Below are 18,536 nucleotides of genomic sequence, written 5' to 3'. Positions count from 1 at the left end.
TGTTTTCCAAAACCCATCATCATCAGAAGGGAGAAAAAAAGAGAAATTGCATCATATACTGTGTTGGGATTTAGTTCATTTATTTTTAATCCATGTTTTGGCTCTCATTAAGTCTAATAAATCTGTGTCAAAAAAGGATGCTCTAACAAAAGTAGAATCTAAATGAAAATATATATGTATTTAATAGACTGTTTATTGTGTGCAATGATGCTGAATAGGAGATTTTCAAAATTGGCCAAGAGTTGAACAAAAGGCATATAATTGATGTTTTAATTATTTTACCATAGTAGGTGAAGCTACACAGCAATTAGGAAATTCATTAGAGTGAGAAAATATAAATGCAATTTAAACCGTACATGTTCTCTTAGCAAGCCTCCCTGTTATTAATCACTTTGTCTGTTTGCTCTCATGTGGTTGATCAGTATTGAACTGTGATATTTACAAAATCATGAAACATACTGTCTGCAGTGCGCCCTAATAAGCAACAAAAACTATGTTCTAAATGTTAAGTATCTTGTCTGGTTCATTTGTGTCTTCATGCAGCAGGCCCGAGCAGGACGGAGCACACACATGTGAAGTCTCTGTGAGGGGTTTGTATGTGCGCATATATGTGGACGAGACCATAAACTATGGATTTTGTCAACAGCAGGTATAAAGAGCCTATTATCTCATACAGTATTCTGCCATCATACATTTCCCTCTAAGGCTCCCCCCCTGCAGGCGGAGAGAAATGACCACCACAAACCTGTCTTTTTGAAAGATGCTCAAATAAGGAACTTGAAAGGAGCCAATTTTCAATCTCCTCATGAACATTAACTCACCCATGAGTCAGAGGGGCTACATCACATGCCGAAGCTATCAGACGTACCACCTATACTAAATTAATGACCTCATGCTGAAATGCTGCAAAACACATGGGCGGTAAACTGCATAGACTCTGCTTCCTTCCAAAGTGGGTTTAGAAGCAAACACCAGTCATTGAAAATACAGTAAGAGGCCTGTAGCGTACAGATCTTTAGCAGTATGTAAACCTTAAGTTGACGCGTGTTTCTGGTCCTTAGCACATAGCTCACACCGACGCCGCTCGTAGATGAAAGCAATAAGTGTTTTATTGATCCAATTTCCTTCGTACAAGTCAGTCAATCAACTTCCTTTCTTGCTAAAAGTACGCTGATTACTTGGACATACTATAAGTATCCACAGGTTATCCACAACTTAATCCACTTACATCGTTCCATAACACGTTTCATAACACGGTTCATAACACGTTTCATAACACGTTTCATAACACGTTTCATAACACGATCGGAAAACTGTGCGGCTCCATACTGCTTCAGATATTACTCACAACTGTCAGTAACTGTCGCAAAGTGACCTTAAAGTGACAGTTATCTGTCACTTACATGTATTTCTTATTATAACAAATTATAACGACATCCTTGTAACATTCAAAGTAGAAACAGATGTGATTAAAGTTAAACATGTAAATACAAGTGAATATTTAGCAGCACATTGAATTTGGCTCTTACATACCGGCCCCTAATTGTTCTCAAGATTTAACATTTGAAACAATTACCTAACTTAAATTAAGAGAGCCATGTACTGTAAAGGAACATTCTCACAAAATAACGATATAAGAGCCGGAGACAGATAACAGACTCCTCACTGTTGCTCAGTCTTTAGCACTGTTCGTCTTCCAAAAGCAGACACAGCTTTGTAATGGGCCTGTGTAAAACACTAGTCTTCGTCTTTATGCAGACCTGACGAACAAGTCCTTTGTGGTCTCGAAGTGCCTTAATGACCTTCCCCATGACCCAAGAGTTTCTCGGAGCAGAGTCATCCACTAGAAGAATGATGTCTCCCAGAGTGAAGTTTCTCGATGCTCTTGACCATCTTTGCCGTTCCTGGAGCTGTGGCAAGTATTCCCTGGTCCAACATACAGAATTAGATACCTCCGACTGTAGCTCTTTTCTCAGCAGCTTGTCCATTTTCACAGCGACTGTTGCTGCCGTCAGCTCCATCCGTGGGATGGTAGGTTGCTTTAAAGGAGCCACTCTGGCCTTCCCCATCATGAATGTGCAGTGAACTTGATTTCTCTCGTTCCGCAACAGTAAGTAGCTAGCCGTCCCGAAAGCTTCCTCACTTGCATCCGCAAAGTGGTGCAACTGTGCATATGTAGGATTTCCAAATCCTGGTGGCTTGATGCACCGGTTGACTTTGAAGTCCTTTAGATTGGGAAGTTTTGTCAACCAATCTGTCCACTGTTGTTTGACCTTTTCTGGTAAGTCGTCATCCCAGCTCATTTTCATCCGACTCAGTTCCTGAAGGATTTTCTTTGCTGGCAACACCACTGGTGCGAGAACTCCTAAGGATTCATAGATTGAACTAACAACTGAAAGGAGGCCTCTTCTGGTAAAAGGACAGTATTTGACAGTAATCTTAAACTGAAAGGTATCTGACTCAACACACCAGTGTGCACCCAGGGCTCTCTCAATTGGGAGTTTGTCTTGTTCGAGATCCAAGTTCTTCACCTCTTTGGCCAACTCACCACCTGGAATTGAGTTTAGGACTTTACGGCTGTTGCTGACCCATTTTGTGAGACGGAAACCTCCCTTGGAACAGATTGCTCTCAGATCCTGACACAGCACAACTGCCTTCTCTTCTGTTGCCACAGACTTGAGACAATCATCCACATAAAAATTCTGAAGCACTGTGTTGGCCACTTCTGGGTCAAACTCTTTCCTATGATCCTCAGCACACTTCCTCAGGGCAAAACTGGCGCAGATAGGTGAAGAAGTAGCGCCAAATATGTGCACCACCATTTTGTGTTCCACCAAACCTTGCGTGAGGTCTCCCCCAGGCCACCACAGGAACCTAAGAAGGTCAGAATCCTCTTCTGCCACCTTGACTTGGTGGAACATCGACTCCACATCTGCCATAAGTGTCACCGGTTCTTGTCTGAATCGTATTATGACACCTACAAGACTGCTGGTTAAGTCTGGTCCCTGTAGAAGTTGTTCGTTCAATGACGTGCCTTGGTATGATGCACCACAGTCGAACACCACCCTTAACTTCTGCTTCACAGGATGGTATACACCATGGTGGGGTATATACCAGACTTTATCCACATTGCATTGAAGCTCCTCGTCTGATAGTTGCACAGCGTAACCTTTTTCCATGAGGTCAGTCATGAAGGCAGTGTACTCTAGTTGATAGCTTGGATTTCTGTTGAACTTCCTCCGTAGGTTAAGTGCTCTCTGCTCGGCAACTTTACGGTTGTTTGGCATGTTGACCATCCGGTTCTTTAGTGGTAGACACAGGCTGTAATGCCCATCCAGAAGCTTTGCTGATCTGGTGACCATATCCATGAAGCAATGATCCTCTCTGGACATCTCGACCTGTTCATCTTTTTCCCTCTCAGGGAAATCCACCTTAAATTGCTGCTGCCACAGGTCATCAAGTCTTGTTACTGAGATGCGGTTTGATGAAACCTTGCATTGTTTACCCTGCTGGTGAGCACTAATTTCTCTTAATGGTCCATTTACAGTCCATCCTAGCCTAGTTCTTATGGCATAGGGTCCGTCATTGACGCTGTTCACAACCTGCCATGGCTCCATGGCCTTGTGGGCATTAGCTCCGATGAGCAGTCCCACGTCTGCGTTGATTACAGGAATGCACACGTCTTTAAGGTGAGACCATCCTTTCAAATCCTCTTGACGTGGAATGTTCTCTTTGTTTACAGGAATGTTTTTTCTACTGAATGCATTTGGGAGCTCAAAGAAGTTGTCCTCAGACAGATCACTAACTTCTATGCCGGACACCTCATAAGTGTCAACAGGTTTTTCATCACCCATCGTTCTCAGTAAGATGGATGTTCTCCTTCCACTGACTTTAAGTTGGTTCATTAACTTTTCTGTGCAGAAGCAGTCCGTACTTCCTGGATCAAGGAAGGCATATGTTTCCACTGTTTTATTTCCTTTTGTTGTTTTGACTCGGACAGGAACTATTGAGAGTATGCACTCTTCGTCGCCGGCCCCTGTGACTCCACATACTTTATTTCCAGCACATACCATTGCACTAGTGACTGGAAGACCACCACTTCTCTCTGTATTGTCAGTAGCTTTGCTTTCCTGTTCGGTTGCATCGTCTCGTCTTTTCATATGCAGGAGTGTGGGATGTGATAAAGAACACACCTGACAGCAAAGCCTTTCACTGCAGCTCCTGCTCATATGTCCATGCCTTAAACAGCTGAAACACAGTCCTTTGCCACGCAAAAATTCTATTTTTTCTTTGTGTGGCATCCCTCTCATCTTTTTACATGAGTCTATGCTGTGTTGTCCTTTACAAAACATGCATGAGTTTGTTGCTACAATGTCTGAGGGACCCCTTTGCATGCTTGGTTCAAAGTCTTTAACCTTGTGGTCAATGTGCACCGTGCTTGTAGTGAATGTCTTCTTGCTTCTCCAATCCTGTGTCTTTGCCTCTGCATGCACCTTTGTAGCTGATTTAACTGATTGGCTATCCCTTATATCGCCAAATATTGGATGAGTAGCGATTTTGGCTTGTCTACGGATAAAGTCATCAAGGTCTTTAAAGTTGACTTTCCTGTCCTGCCGTTCCTGGATGTCACATGCGATTCCCCTCCATCTTTCTCTCAACTTGTAAGGTAGCTTTGTGACAACAGCTTTCATGTTGGCAGCATTGTTCATTTCTTCCAGGTAGCTAATGTCCATCATGGCATTGCAGCATCCAGTAAGGAAAAGTGAGTAGGCGTTTAAAGACTCACCGTCCTCAGGTTTGATGGGAGCCCAATTTAAGGCTTTATCAATGTAGGCCACAGCAAGTTTGTGCTCATTTCCGAACTGTTCCTTGAGAAGCTGCTTGGCTTTGTTGTATCCTCTCTCAGGATCCATGTGGAGGCAGCTTCTAATTAGCTCTCGGGGCTGACCACTAGTAAACTGCTCCATATAGTAGAGCCTATCCTTGGCATTATCAGTGCGGTCCTCTACTCCATGCTCGAAGGCCCTTATGAACAGATGGTAATCAAGCAGGTCTCCTTTAAAGGTGGGAATGTCCAACGGCGGCAAAGTCGATCCTTTTTGCTGATTCATCATTAGCTCTGAGATATTAGCTTGCTGCTGCATAACACTGCACAATGTCTCCACAACATTGCCACTGATTTCAGCGTTCCTGGGTGGCTGCACTGAACGACCATAAACGCTTGGCTGTGGGTTAGGAAGATGAACTGGACCAGTTTCCACATGGCTGCGATGCTCGTGCCTTTCTCTTGATGCTAAGTTTTCTCTTACATTGTTTATTCCTGGCGTTGAATGTACTATCGACATGCGTCCAATGCCAAAATCTTCCAACACTTTAAGCTTAGCATCTGAAGTTGCTAAAGCAATGTTCAACTCCAACTCCTCTCTTTTAGCATTTAATTCAGCTTCCTGCCTTTCCAAGTCTTGTTTTCGTTTTAATGTGGCAACCTTAGCTAGCAATGTAGCTCTCTCCACTTCTGCTTTAAGGCGAATAGATGATGCTGTGGATGACACAGAACTCCCACTTTCTGACCCATGTTTCTTACTCTTTCTACTCCTGGTAGACAGTATTGTGGATATGCTATCCGAGGGCTTGATTTCATCATCACATAGCTTTGCTTGCTCAGCACGTTCATCAAACAACTCTATCCATCTTTCAGTTTTAGCAATGAAAACGTTGGCCTCGTGTGCTTTAGGTTCAAACCAACAAAGCTGATCATTCATATATTCCTCCTCGGTAAGGAACTGTTTCAGAGCATAGTTCTTCTCTTCAAAGTCTCTGAGTAACCCCTCGTAGTCAACTCTCAGTTTTCGTTTTATAGTGCTAACATCAGGATCCTCCTCCCGTAATCGCTCTATTTCCCTGGTTTTGCTCGTTAGCTGAGCTAGCTTACTCCGTCTTTGCTGTATTAGCTTATTCCTTGTTTCATCTACAGCCTTCTCTGTCATTATCACTTGCCTTTTCCCTATGACAAACTCTTCTTCTTCCATAATAGCGTTTCAATCAGGTTCCTTTTGCTTCACAGTAATACTGTTAATGCACCTTATCCACGTGAACTTGATTGACAGCTCCTAGAGTTACGTTACCGGCATAACGCTCCGCGCTCATCAGTACCAAGCAAGCTAGCTTATTAGCACATGCTTACCGGAGTCCGTCCAAAACTGTAGCCTGGCACCTCGCGTCGTAATTCCCTCTTGTCCTCGATAATCCTTTCTTTTCCGTGAGGAGCCAGTTTTCCGACTAATGTAGCGTACAGATCTTTAGCAGTATGTAAACCTTAAGTTGACGCGTGTTTCTGGTCCTTAGCACATAGCTCACACCGACGCCGCTCGTAGATGAAAGCAATAAGTGTTTTATTGATCCAATTTCCTTCGTACAAGTCAGTCAATCAACTTCCTTTCTTGCTAAAAGTACGCTGATTACTTGGACATACTATAAGTATCCACAGGTTATCCACAACTTAATCCACTTACATCGTTCCATAACACGTTTCATAACACGGTTCATAACACGTTTCATAACACGTTTCATAACACGTTTCATAACACGATCGGAAAACTGTGCGGCTCCATACTGCTTCAGATATTACTCACAACTGTCAGTAACTGTCGCAAAGTGACCTTAAAGTGACAGTTATCTGTCACTTACATGTATTTCTTATTATAACAAATTATAACGACATCCTTGTAACATTCAAAGTAGAAACAGATGTGATTAAAGTTAAACATGTAAATACAAGTGAATATTTAGCAGCACATTGAATTTGGCTCTTACAAGGCCTTTAATTGTGTACCCCAGGGCTAGTTAGGGCAGCCGAGAGCAGATAATCGATTTGCTTCTAAATTCAAGCACATATTGGCGCGTCAGTGTCAAGGTTACATATAGGCTCCACCATCTCAAGGCTTACTTTTTAACTACCACATGCTGAGTATCCCGGGGGCTACAGTAGACGTGCTGTATATAAGTGATATAAAGGTTATAATAAATTGGCAATCTGGAGAGTTGTCCAACAGTAAGTTTACCAACATATCACAGGGTTACAAGCCAGTGAAAACATGTCAAGAATTCAGTCACAAACATGACTGCCGGAGCTGTGCATCAGTTGCACTCGCTGTCTCAATCTCGATCCCCTGAGCTATCCCTTGCACCCCCCCCCCCTTGCCCTTCTCTCGCAGTGTTATTGTTTTTCTCCGTCTCTCCTCCCAGTCAGCGGGTCTTGACAGCTTGTCTCAATAACAGTGATTCCTCGAGCACTGAGCTGCGTTAGGCTGATGGTGCACCAGCAGGTAAAGCAGCAGCACGGAGCCTCACCCACCAAGAGCCTCGTACCACCAGGCCCCCAACACATGTCATTCATTCAGCTTGTATTCATACAAGGTGGTCCCAATGACAATGATAGCAGTTCATGCTTTGCTGCAAGGTGTGCTCTGTAAACACAGGGCTACAAATGCAAAAAAGCAAAACTTGATCGTTAAAATGTATGAAACTGAATATGAAACATAGAAGTAGAAAGGGTTAAAAAGGGCATCCAGCCAGCTTTAATACAATTAGAAAATGATATATAGTATTTATAAATACATGGCTGCAAATGTAAATGTGAATCAAGATTAGTATGATGTTCCAGCACCTAGTTCTCACAGGTAAATAATAAAAAAAATAAATTGACTTATGGGTAAGGCTAAAAAGAAATTAGATGCAGTCGAGCCAGGGGTCTGCTGTTTACATCTTTACCAGCAAAAACTTAAGCAATCATGAATATTGTGATTAGACATCTGTTTAGCCTTAAGGCGTCTTTTCCTGCTGGCCAAGGGAGTTTGTAGTCAACGTATTTGATTATGTGTCTGCTTGTGCGTCAAGTAGTCTTGGAATTGATTCATACGGTAGATATATATAACTGTGACTAAACTACACAGGTTTTTGATGAAAAGATGGGTAAGGGTATATAGCGCTCAAACTGAAGACTCTAGAAGCCCCGGTGGAGCCGCGCACCCTAACGGTACGGTTTTACACAAAGAGAAGAGGCGGTGATGTGGGGGGGACAGTTGGAAACCACACACTAGAGATGATAGAGAAACAAAACTGTTCAGTTTCATTACAGTAAAGTTAACAGCGCAGGCAGAGAGTGGAAAATATACAGTACATGATTGCTCCATGTGTGGGTTTTCATGTCAGAGTACAAGAAAAATCTGGTCTCGTGAATTTGGGAGCATAAGAGAAAGAGGTTCAAACATCAGACCTTTACATAATAATAGAGTAGTGGATTTAACACCTCTTCCAATTCTCCATTTCATATTACTTCTGTGCAATACGTAGCCTTACAGTTCCTCCCCAGCAGTTGACATTTGAGAATAAAAATAAAATACAACACAGGCGCAGGCTACAGTGTTTGGAAGATGGCAATGGCTTCTGGCACATATTGAAAGTGTAGGGGTCCTGCACAATGCAGTCTATAAAAAGTGTTCTCTCTTTATCTCTCTCTGTTTGTTCTTGCCTGGTCAACGTCCCTCAGAGGTTCGGCTTGTATCTGCCAGCGGAAACAATGCTTTCAAGGCTGACTTCATTAGATGGACGCCCAAGAGAAAAGCTTTTAAGGCTGCTTTAAAGAAAATGTGTCAGGTAACCTGGCATATGGTGCGTCTGCGTTTGTGTGGGTGGGTAGGGGTGTGGGGGTTGGGGGGCGGGGACATGGGCTAAGTTGTCATGTTTGGTTTCATCAACCAGGCGCTACATTTCAGACACCATGTACTGTGCGATCCAGGGCACCTTCAGTAAAAGTGCAGAAGGAGCAGTGGCGTAAATACAGGCAGTGTGGTTGCACTGGGGCCCCGTGGAGGCAGCGGGCCCTCCGACAACGCGTTGTGCAGAGCGCGAGCCCTTCCAAATGATTCAGAAAAACCCGAAGACACGAAGCCACCCGAGCATTCATTCGGTCATGTTTATGTGCCCCCCTAATAAGCATTCATTCTCCTTTTAGCTCTGCTTGGGTCTCCACAAAGTCCTAAAGGAAATATCTGGCCCTTTAGTTGCACAATGCTCCACTATGTTCAACCAGCTAGTCGATGTTCTGTTTGGTACCGGGCAATGGGCCAAGTAGCGTATAGTGGGTTTATAGGAGACAACAGCTGCCTGCATCTGGAAACAATGCGAATTAGAGCCGTGAGGCTGAACAAAAACAGTAAAGTTGTGGCGTGTACAACCAAAAAATGCTTCAGATCAAGGTGATAATTCTCTGTGGGTCACTACAAGAGCCACCTTTCACATACACTTCGCCATTTGATACATTGTGAATGTAGAAATATTGCCTATAGTTGCTTTAAATTCATTTACTGTAATAAACTGGTGTAGAAAGTAAATTAGAAGTTGACCAAAAAAAAACTTTGGTGGTGAGATTGTTTTGTCATCTACTAATTCTAGGGTCAAAAATGAACTTTCAATCTCAATGTTTAATTTAACAGCTTACAAAAAATGATTGATGTTGAAATATGATTAATCAGAGTCGAGTGAAATACAAAAATGGGTAAGCTTAAATAAAATGTGAACTCGTAACAGAATACAGCATGTTAAAATTATTTCTGTCTCCAACTATTAGTTGAGCAGCAGCTCCTCTTTTGGCCACTAGAGGAGCTAAAACCCCTGAAAGAGACACAAACTAGATCAGACTCTCAACCTGTTCAGCTTGCTCTCATGCTCACGGCCCAAAAAGCACCAACTCCCCACCCTCCTCCTCCTCCTCCTCCTCCTCTTGCACACATGTCACCGTATTCTATGTGCGCTGTACTGTGTGACAAGTTCACTGGAACATGCACATGATCCTTTGCATTCAGTCCATATTCAGAGGGTCCATCGTCTGCCAAGCGCAACATGCCCGTGTGCACAAACAGGGTTTGTCAGCAGAGTGGGATGAAACAGATGTGAGCAGGGTCTGGGCAAATGTATTATTTTTCTTCAGCGAGAGGAAGGCTTAGTGGCATTGACTGCAGGGGATGGTTGCCCCACATCCCACCAGTGCAGCATGGGGAGGCAGAGGTGGGGCGAGACATGTTTGGGATGGAATGAGGGGGGGGGGGGGGGGGGGGGGGTTTGACAGAAACAGATGTGGCTACCCCATCCCCTCCCCTTGCCTAAATAAGTCATGCTCCAAATCCTTTTATCTACACGTTCTAACAGGTACTAGTGAGTTCCCAGAGGAGAGTTGTAGAATGAAAAAGATAGAGGGAGGAGAAAAAAACAAAAGAAAACAGAGAAAGAGAGAAAGATAGAGAAAGGGCTGTGCCCATCACTGCTGCACAAGGCTTAAGTGGGCTTTTCTCTTGCCATGGTGTAATTCTGATCAAATCCTGCAGCTCTGATTCACTCGTTGCTATTCACACTCACGCAGTGAGAGAGAAAGTACAGGAAGGTGATGAAATCGATTTAAAAAAAAAAAACAGGTTAAGCGGAGATGTCGGCGCACTTATTCAAACGTATTATGAAAGATGAAGGAAAAGGAGCAGAAGCAAACCGTCAGAAGTTTTCACGACAGCTTCACGGATTGAGACATGAATGTGCGATGTCCCTCGATCCAGCAGATCAAATCTATAGGCTCCAATCACAAGACGCTTTATGCTCCAAACAAAGACACAACCACACACACAGACCACACACGGCAATTAAAATCATATGCAACATTTGCATAACTCACACTGGATTCGACATATCTCTCTCACAAAATAAAAAAAAGCACAAACAACATCCATGCGCACACACATGACACACACTAACGCTATGTGCACAGGAGTCACTGAGTGTGAAATGGATGCGGGCCCCCCCAGCCCTGGTGCCTTAGCCAGCTGGCGGTGGTCCCAGCTCTTCCCCCTCCATGCCACTGCCTCCCCAAAACCCTGCGCGCTTTGATATCAGCCAGCCCCTGGCTACCCAGACATCTGGAAGTTATTATTCAACAGAGCACGCCACAAAGCGCCATTTCCATAATGAAACATCACATTTTGTTTCAGCGCCCTGCTTCCTTGCTCGCGCTCGTATTTGTTCGAACGTGTGGCGTATTTCTGACCTCTGGCCCCGTCTCGCACTCTAGCTGTTCGCGACTCCTCCGGATCTTCGTATTAGTTGACTCACTGGACTTTGAACAGCCTATCATTTGACCTTTAACACGTTGTTTCGTACTGAAGCTCAGTCGCACCACACTAACCAGTGAATCATCTGGAGTGGCTACAAAAGCATGAGGATGAAGGCCAACCTATTCAGAGCCACAGCGACATACTGGTACAGCCTTTGTTGGTCAATGTTCCACTCCGCCTCTCTGTTTGTCTCCGTGATTGTATTACTGACTGTGAGCCATCACTTCTTTTTTTCTCTGGCCATGCACACTACAAAGAGGACCCAGCTGAAAGCTTCTGGTTTTGAATAGCTCTCAAAATACTTAAAAAAGCTAAGCTATTAGAAGAGTCAGACAGGTTCAGTCATTTAAACTAACTGGCGTCAGAAGGGTTTTTCGTTGATTTGATTTTCCTCTTCTGCTTACAGTACACACACATACATCTAAAGTTCAAAGTTCATTATGAGTTATGATTAACTCATCATCTAAAGATCACCGTTTACATATCTGACTCATGTGTGTGAGGGTGTTTAGCACTGCAATAAAGTGCAAATGCAAATCAGAGTTTAATTAAGTCCCAAAATTTGCATCTTTCTGTGAATTTATTTTGTTCCCCTCTGTAATGACAGGGGCAGCAAAAAACACTCTACGAACACAACACTGACATATCGACTAGTTTATAGTTGATGCGGTTAACTTGGTACCAAGCGGTTACCTATTCATACATCCGGCACATACGGAGGAACATCAGCATGCATCTGGAGCCGTGTTTGTGGCCACTTGATGAATGGAAGTCCAACATTCACTCTCCGTCATGCTGCGTTTTATACTCCACCTCCTGAGAAATATATCTGTCTCTTCAGCTGCTACACGCTCCGCTACGTTCACCAGCTCGTTGCCAACTTTGTTCTGGTTGCTGGTGCTGGCCAGGTAGTGTATAATGGGTTTTTAAGAGCTTTCTTCACTGACCGGCACGATGAGAGCAGTGAGACCGAATCGAAACAATGAGCAGAAAACAAGCATTCCGGCTCTGTAGAACTGAGGGGAACTGCAGTGCTGACACTGTAATTCTGTGAGCTGTCAATAAAATACGTCATCATGAACGTATTGATTTTACCTGCTTCCAGCGTTAAAGTTGTCAATTACTTTTACAAACAGCTTTGGGGTGCTACAAAATTTGAGCATGTTTCTATGGCTAGAAAGTTCCCAAAAAAAACAAGTTTGCCTCCTGAGACTGAGTGGATCCTTGTCAGCCATTATGTTTTGTGCGCGATGCATTCGTCTCAGCTGGATTTGATTTCATCAGGAAGTTACTGGCCCACCGCCTGCATGATGATGTCTAGGATTAACACTGTGTCAGTGAACATGGGCCCATTATCAAGTGGGTTTTTGCCACCTAATCTGATATTTGACCATCACATTTGGCCTTGTGGTTCTGTGATCACGTGGACGGTTGAGCTCAGGCTGCTCAGTGCTCGCCTGACCTCTGACAGCTTTTAAATGGAGGTGGAAGAGTCGGGGACCCCTGGGGTATCCAAGGCACAGGATGTTTTCCAATAACAGCTTATGGCTGAGGGGAATCATACTCTCCCCCTGTGGCAGTGTGATTCTATCACTTTGAGCCATGTGCCACTGCTACTTGTTTTGCTCCCTTCTCTCTCTCTCTCTCTCTCGCTCTCTCTCGCTCTAAAACCCCGAGGAGTTTTGACCTGATTCTTGGCTGTTGCTATCCCCAGACCACTGGAGAAAATTTGATAGGAAGAAGAAACTCTGGCATGATAATTGAAATTTGAAGCATGATATTTGCCTGTCTGTGCTTGTGCTCAGCAGGAGTAAAACTCACCTCATTTCCATTTTGCAGAAGTGATGGTGGGTCAATTAGGGCCAGTTGGACCACGGTCTCCCAGACATGTGTGCTTGGACCGCTCGCTGTCAGTTTAAACTGGACCGGCTCGTCCAGGCTGGCTCCCTCTCCCTGGGCAAAGATGGACCCATCTGTCCGCACGCTGAAGATTGGGTCGCTGCTCTGGAATACCACAGCTTCATTCCCCACGCAGTCGTCGAACTTCACTGTAGACAAGAGAATTGCAAAGATTTAATATACTACTCATTAAAGGGTGTATTTTCTCGTCATGTAGCGGTTGAATCAAACACACACAGCACACACATCTCAGTATAGGAAGTACAGAGTAGAGTGATCGAGACATTGGCGTTACGATCAGCCCCAGTGAACACTATTATGACCAGGCGGCAACCTCCGGGTCCTAAAAGTGAAGCCAATGCAGAAATGTAAGTTCTGTCCACTGGCCATCAGGGGGCGACTCCTCTGGTTGCAAAAATAAGTCAAATTGCATAAAAGTCTATGTGAAAATGACTACTTCTCACTTGATTTATTACCTCAGTAAACATTGTAAACATGAGTTTATGGTCTCAATCTCTAGTTTCAAGTCTTCTTCAATACAGCATGATGTTCATTTAGTAAGTTATGGTCCCGTTTAGAGTACAATAGACCATAAAGCAGGGTATGCTTCAGGGCGTGGCTACCCAAGGGTATATTTATAGTAGTACAATGGCACCAATGTTAATTCAATGTGATGGTTTTTTAACACAGCCACGTTTCTGGGGTGGCATTCTCAATCACTTGCAAGAGCCCGTCCTTCACTGAACACATTGGAGGTGGAACTGCACTGGCGGAAGGCACTGTCTATATTTTACGCCACTGGATAGAAGGATTGTATCGCTGTGCCTTGTTGGAAGCTGGTAAATCTCACCATTGGTCTCTATTAGTTATAGGTAAAAACATCAGCAGCAAAAGACTCTTGAGGATCGTTCTCTCCAGTTGCATGTAGAAAAAAAACCCCACATGTGATGGTGAGGTGTGCTGTTATTGTAGAGGGGTCTTGAACTTAATAGAAAATTAGTTGTAGATATGTCAAGTCATTAACTGCTACAATTACAGAGAATAAGACAAGTGGTCATAATATAAGTAAAACTGGTTACTTTAAAATAATACATAGCACAAAGAAAAATAAACGATATACATAGGGAGTAACCTACACGAGCAATCATTCCAATTGTCAGCTTCATTTGCATAAACAGTACATTTATAACCATGAATAGAACAAACACAAGCTGTACTCTTCTGTCAGCAAATATTGATTCCACTAGTGTTGTGGCATTTTAACTGTACTGTGCATTTTCTTTCCCCTGAGTGACAAAACACTGTGCTTTTAGCTTTTAATCTGAAGGCCAAATTGCTGTATTTCTAGTCTTTCTCCAGTTATCTCTGGCAGCCAAACTCAGCTCTCAGCCACGAGGTCACTATGATTGCCGTCCCGTCCTCTTCTGTCTGAACTTTGTGTTTACACTGAGATGAGATAAACTGGAGACATAGGAAAACCGCAAACACTCTATGCAGCACTTGACATGTCACATCACTATCTCGCTGTGAAATATATATTTAGGCCGGGGGAATCTTCTAAAGAGGGCTTGTAAATGTGCTCGAGGAAACTTAAAACCAATAACAACTCTGCAGGGATTCGTCTTCCTACACATAGAAGGGGATGGCTTGTGTGTAAGTATCTGTCAAGTCAGCTCACTTTTGTATAGAGAACCATAAAAACACATTCAAATTTGACCTAAAAAGGATATTGCCATTTACACAACATATGACCCGTTTGACTATTTGTGTGAACAACCATACCGTACAGAAACATAGAAAACAGGGCTCCGATTGCCTTGAGAGAAAACTGAAAATGAAATGAACCAAAATAGCAATTTGTGAGAGATGGGACTGAAAGAAACTAAGCCTCAATCACCAGAGCATCATTGCACTAAACACAAACTATCGGAAACACTGGTAAATATGCAGCAAATGAGCTTGAAATGTAAAATAGTCCTTATCCACTTCCTTCACAACAGAACGTTAAGTACAATAAAAACAAGTATTCTAACAAGACAGAACAAAGACAGAAGTAATCAGAGGGAGGCCACGATAAGAAAGACTTTTTCTATCACATTAAGATGGCACTGCATTGTATCAGCTGAGTGTGGCGCTTTTGGCCCTCTTGTGTTCGATCTCTCACACAGTTCATGAGAAGACGAGAAGATGAGTCACAGACCAGTGTAACCTATATTAGCCAACCGTCCTCATCTCCTTCCTCCCTCGCGGCGCCCGCAGCCTTTCCTCTCGGGGATTACAACGTCTAGACGGCATGTCGTAGGAAAACCCCTGAGCTGAAGGCCGTAGCTCACCGTCGCATCTCCTCTTCCCACGCCTCAACGACAGCTGCAACATGGCTTCCGTTACGGAGAGTAAACCGTGAGTAAATCCGGCTTTTTGTTTTTGTCTGGCCTTTAATATGCCTGTGATCAGGTCGGTGCCCCACTCTTTAAAAGCTAGATGTCCAGACAGCCACTCAGAGCTGAGTCAGAGGGGACTGAGTGGAGCAGGTGCTGCCCAAGTGAGGAGACAGGGCATGCAAGATGGATTACATCAATCCAAAAAGACAGAACAGCCTCTGCTGTTCATCAAATAGTTTCTCTCTTTGTGTAGCTGAACATTTCTACCCCAAACAAACCACTGAAAAGGTCTGCCTGCTGTTTGTCTTATTCTCTTTCCTTTTTGTCTAATCTCATTTCTTTCATTGTAGATTCTGATTAGATTTGAAGGTTTTGGGGGGGAGGGAACAATAACAAACATGCCAGTTGGCAAACATGTCTGTACAAATAGAGTTTTGGAACACTGCCTGATTATAGTAACAATAAGAAAACCAAAAATGAAACCCAAAGCATGCTTTATTGTATTTCCAAGTCTTCAAATCTGCAAAAAAGTGGGGGGGAAAAAACAACAAGCAGCAGGTGGCTTGTTGTCCCTTCGCTCACTTGGCCTCCAGTTTTTGTCTTGTGTCCCTCTGCACTATATGCACGGAGCTACCAGTGCAGCAGTGTATCACGGCTGGTAAAAGGTTCATTATTGTCGTTTCTTTTTTTTTTTTTTTTTTAACAATCATGTTCGTTTTGAATATTACAATAGAAACCCGAGGGAATATCATTGTTCTGGAACACAATCTTCAGCACAAAAGGTGGTATGGAGCTGCAGCAGTTAGGACCTCATGGCGATAAGGTCCTGGGTTTGAATGTGTGTGTGTGTGTGTGTGAGTGGTTGTGTGTCTATATGTGACAGCCCCGATGATAAACTGGTGACCTGCCCAGGGCGCCCATTTACATCCCAACTTGTTTGTCGAAGATAATACAACAAAGTCTGTATCCCATTTAATTTCTTAATTCTTTCTGCTTAGAGGCACTGATGGTGCCGGCCAGAACGTAGTGAGCTGTCTAAGGGGCTGTTCACGTGCCGTGTTTTGGGGCGCTCTCAAAGCCAGTGTTGTCAATGTAGACGCAGAAGGCATGCGTTTCAAAGCGACTATTTTTGAGGGCGTGACGGCTGCGCCCCGAGATAAAGATTGCTGCATCGTGCACCACATGTCATGTGACCAGGAGATGCCAATCATCATGGTAGGCAGATATCTTTTCCTTCTTCCAGAAGTATCAGTCTCTGGTAAATATGTCCCACGGACTATTTTACTTGCTTCACCCTTCTTTCCGTCCAAAGACGTCACAACATCCGGTTGAAAGGTCAGACAAACCGAGGACAGACAAATGGAGCAGTAAAGCTACAGTGAGGGGTTTACTGTGCTGGAAATCTATTTATCTTTGTTTTGACTTTGTTTACTTTAGTCAGCGAGGCTTACTGCTAAATCGCCGCGACTTCATCACCATCGTCGCCATCGCAGCGCACGGGTATTAGTTGCTTAGTAATGACCTCCCATGCACCTTGGATAAAAAGGACGAAGCGGCGCAGCTGGCGTTTTTAGATATAAAATGTAAGCGGCCCCTTAATCCATGATCTCTGTTTTGGTGATTTAATATGCCACTCACTATTTGTTTATCGGAAAAAAATAATCTTTCAGTGAAAATCGGTAAAAGCCAAAATTGATTGAGCCAATAAATGAGACAAGCAGTAGCGTACACTATAGGGGTGTAATCGGTCCCCGTGTGTGTTTATGTAGGCATTTATTCTCTATGATTGCCCGCATGTCTCAACAACGACAGGCTGAACTAACTGCACCAATACACACACACAAATGGAGTGACAGGCTGCGCAAAGAGTACCCAGAGGGTCTTGTTCTTGCACCAATTAAAGAAAAAGAAAAAGACAGTGCCAATTTTACCCCTCAATCACCACAAACACACAGACACACACACACACACACACACACAGACACACACACATCCAATAGCTCCTCTTTCACTCAGTTGGGTCGATACTGCTATAAGAGAGATTATAAAATCGGCCAACAACAGAGCAATGAAGCCCAACGGCACAGTGCTGCACATTAACAAGTCGTCTAAAGCAGTGGGCCCAGGTTGAACATTGATCTGGCAAATAACACAGACACCCCAGCGTGCCAAGTAGCCAGCCCAGCACTTCTCCACTGTCTAGTCAATGTGAGCAGTCACACCCCAGAAATGTAACAAATGCTGCTGTTGCCATGCTATGTGCGTTCCCAGACACACATAGCATCTGATTTCTTTATCACCGTTGCTTGGATGACATCGCACCCCCAAACCGCATTTTTCCCATTTCCAATTAAAGTTTCCCTTCTCCCTCCAACAAGACAAGGACAAGGAGAGCGACGCTGAAAAGAGTTGTGACCTTCCTGCCGCGTTCGCTGGGCAACCTGACGGGAAGTAGGTGACAAGTGTTGAAAGGGAAGGCAGAAGGGGATACAGTCAGGGGAGGGAGAGCGAAAGCTGAGGAGTGACGGTGAGAAGGTGAGAGGAGAGGGGGGAGAAAGAAGGGCAGAGAGGGAGAAAGACTGATGAAAGGAAGGATAGCGTGTGGAGGGGGGCAATCAGAGAGACAGCGAAATTATTGAAAGACCATTAAAGGAGGAGAAAGGGAAGAGGTGAAAGACGCTCATAGGCAGATTGCGGTTGCTAAAGTGGCGATCTCCAGAGGCGGCACAGTTTATAGCTGTAGCGGTTTAAATTGTTCAAAGTACGGTGCATGGAATGCATCAGATGTCATCCTGCCCTACAAAAGAGTAAAGAAACCACTCTCGCCCCGTCCTGACATCTGCTACAATCAGGCCCATTGAGGGCAAGAGAGCAGGAAGTAGAAAGAGGAGGATGAAGATGATGAGGAGGAGGAGCAGAGAGGGATGAGAGGTGTGGAGGTGGAGGCTGGGGAGGGCAGCGGATGGGTTGGGGGGGGGGGGGGCGGCCTAGCACTGGGATCCTGGCTCAGTGATCTGGCTCTCTCTCACACGGCCACATTGCAATGGATGGGATGCTCAGATGCCTGTTTAAACAGGTTAATTGGGCTGGCCTCCCGAGA

At 44.1% G+C, this 18,536-nt stretch overlaps 1 protein-coding gene across 1 annotated transcript in view; it reads right to left on the bottom strand.

The window, feature by feature from the left end:
• The window catches only part of LOC142958372 (cadherin-4-like), a 212,241-nt gene that overhangs the window by 54,800 nt on the left and 138,905 nt on the right, over window positions 1–18,536 (bottom strand). The window contains exon 4 of the mRNA XM_076099790.1: window positions 12,978–13,204. Within this exon, the coding sequence (XP_075955905.1) occupies window positions 12,978–13,204 (227 nt within the window). The remainder of the gene's footprint in view (window positions 1–12,977; window positions 13,205–18,536) is intronic.

Source organism: Anarhichas minor, unplaced genomic scaffold, assembly GCF_050575085.1.
Source record: "Anarhichas minor isolate MPS153535 unplaced genomic scaffold, ASM5057508v1 ptg000003l, whole genome shotgun sequence".
Taxonomy (NCBI): Eukaryota; Metazoa; Chordata; class Actinopteri; order Perciformes; family Anarhichadidae; genus Anarhichas; species Anarhichas minor.
The sequence above is the reverse complement of the archived record's forward strand: the minus strand, read 5'-3'. Positions and strand labels throughout refer to the sequence as shown.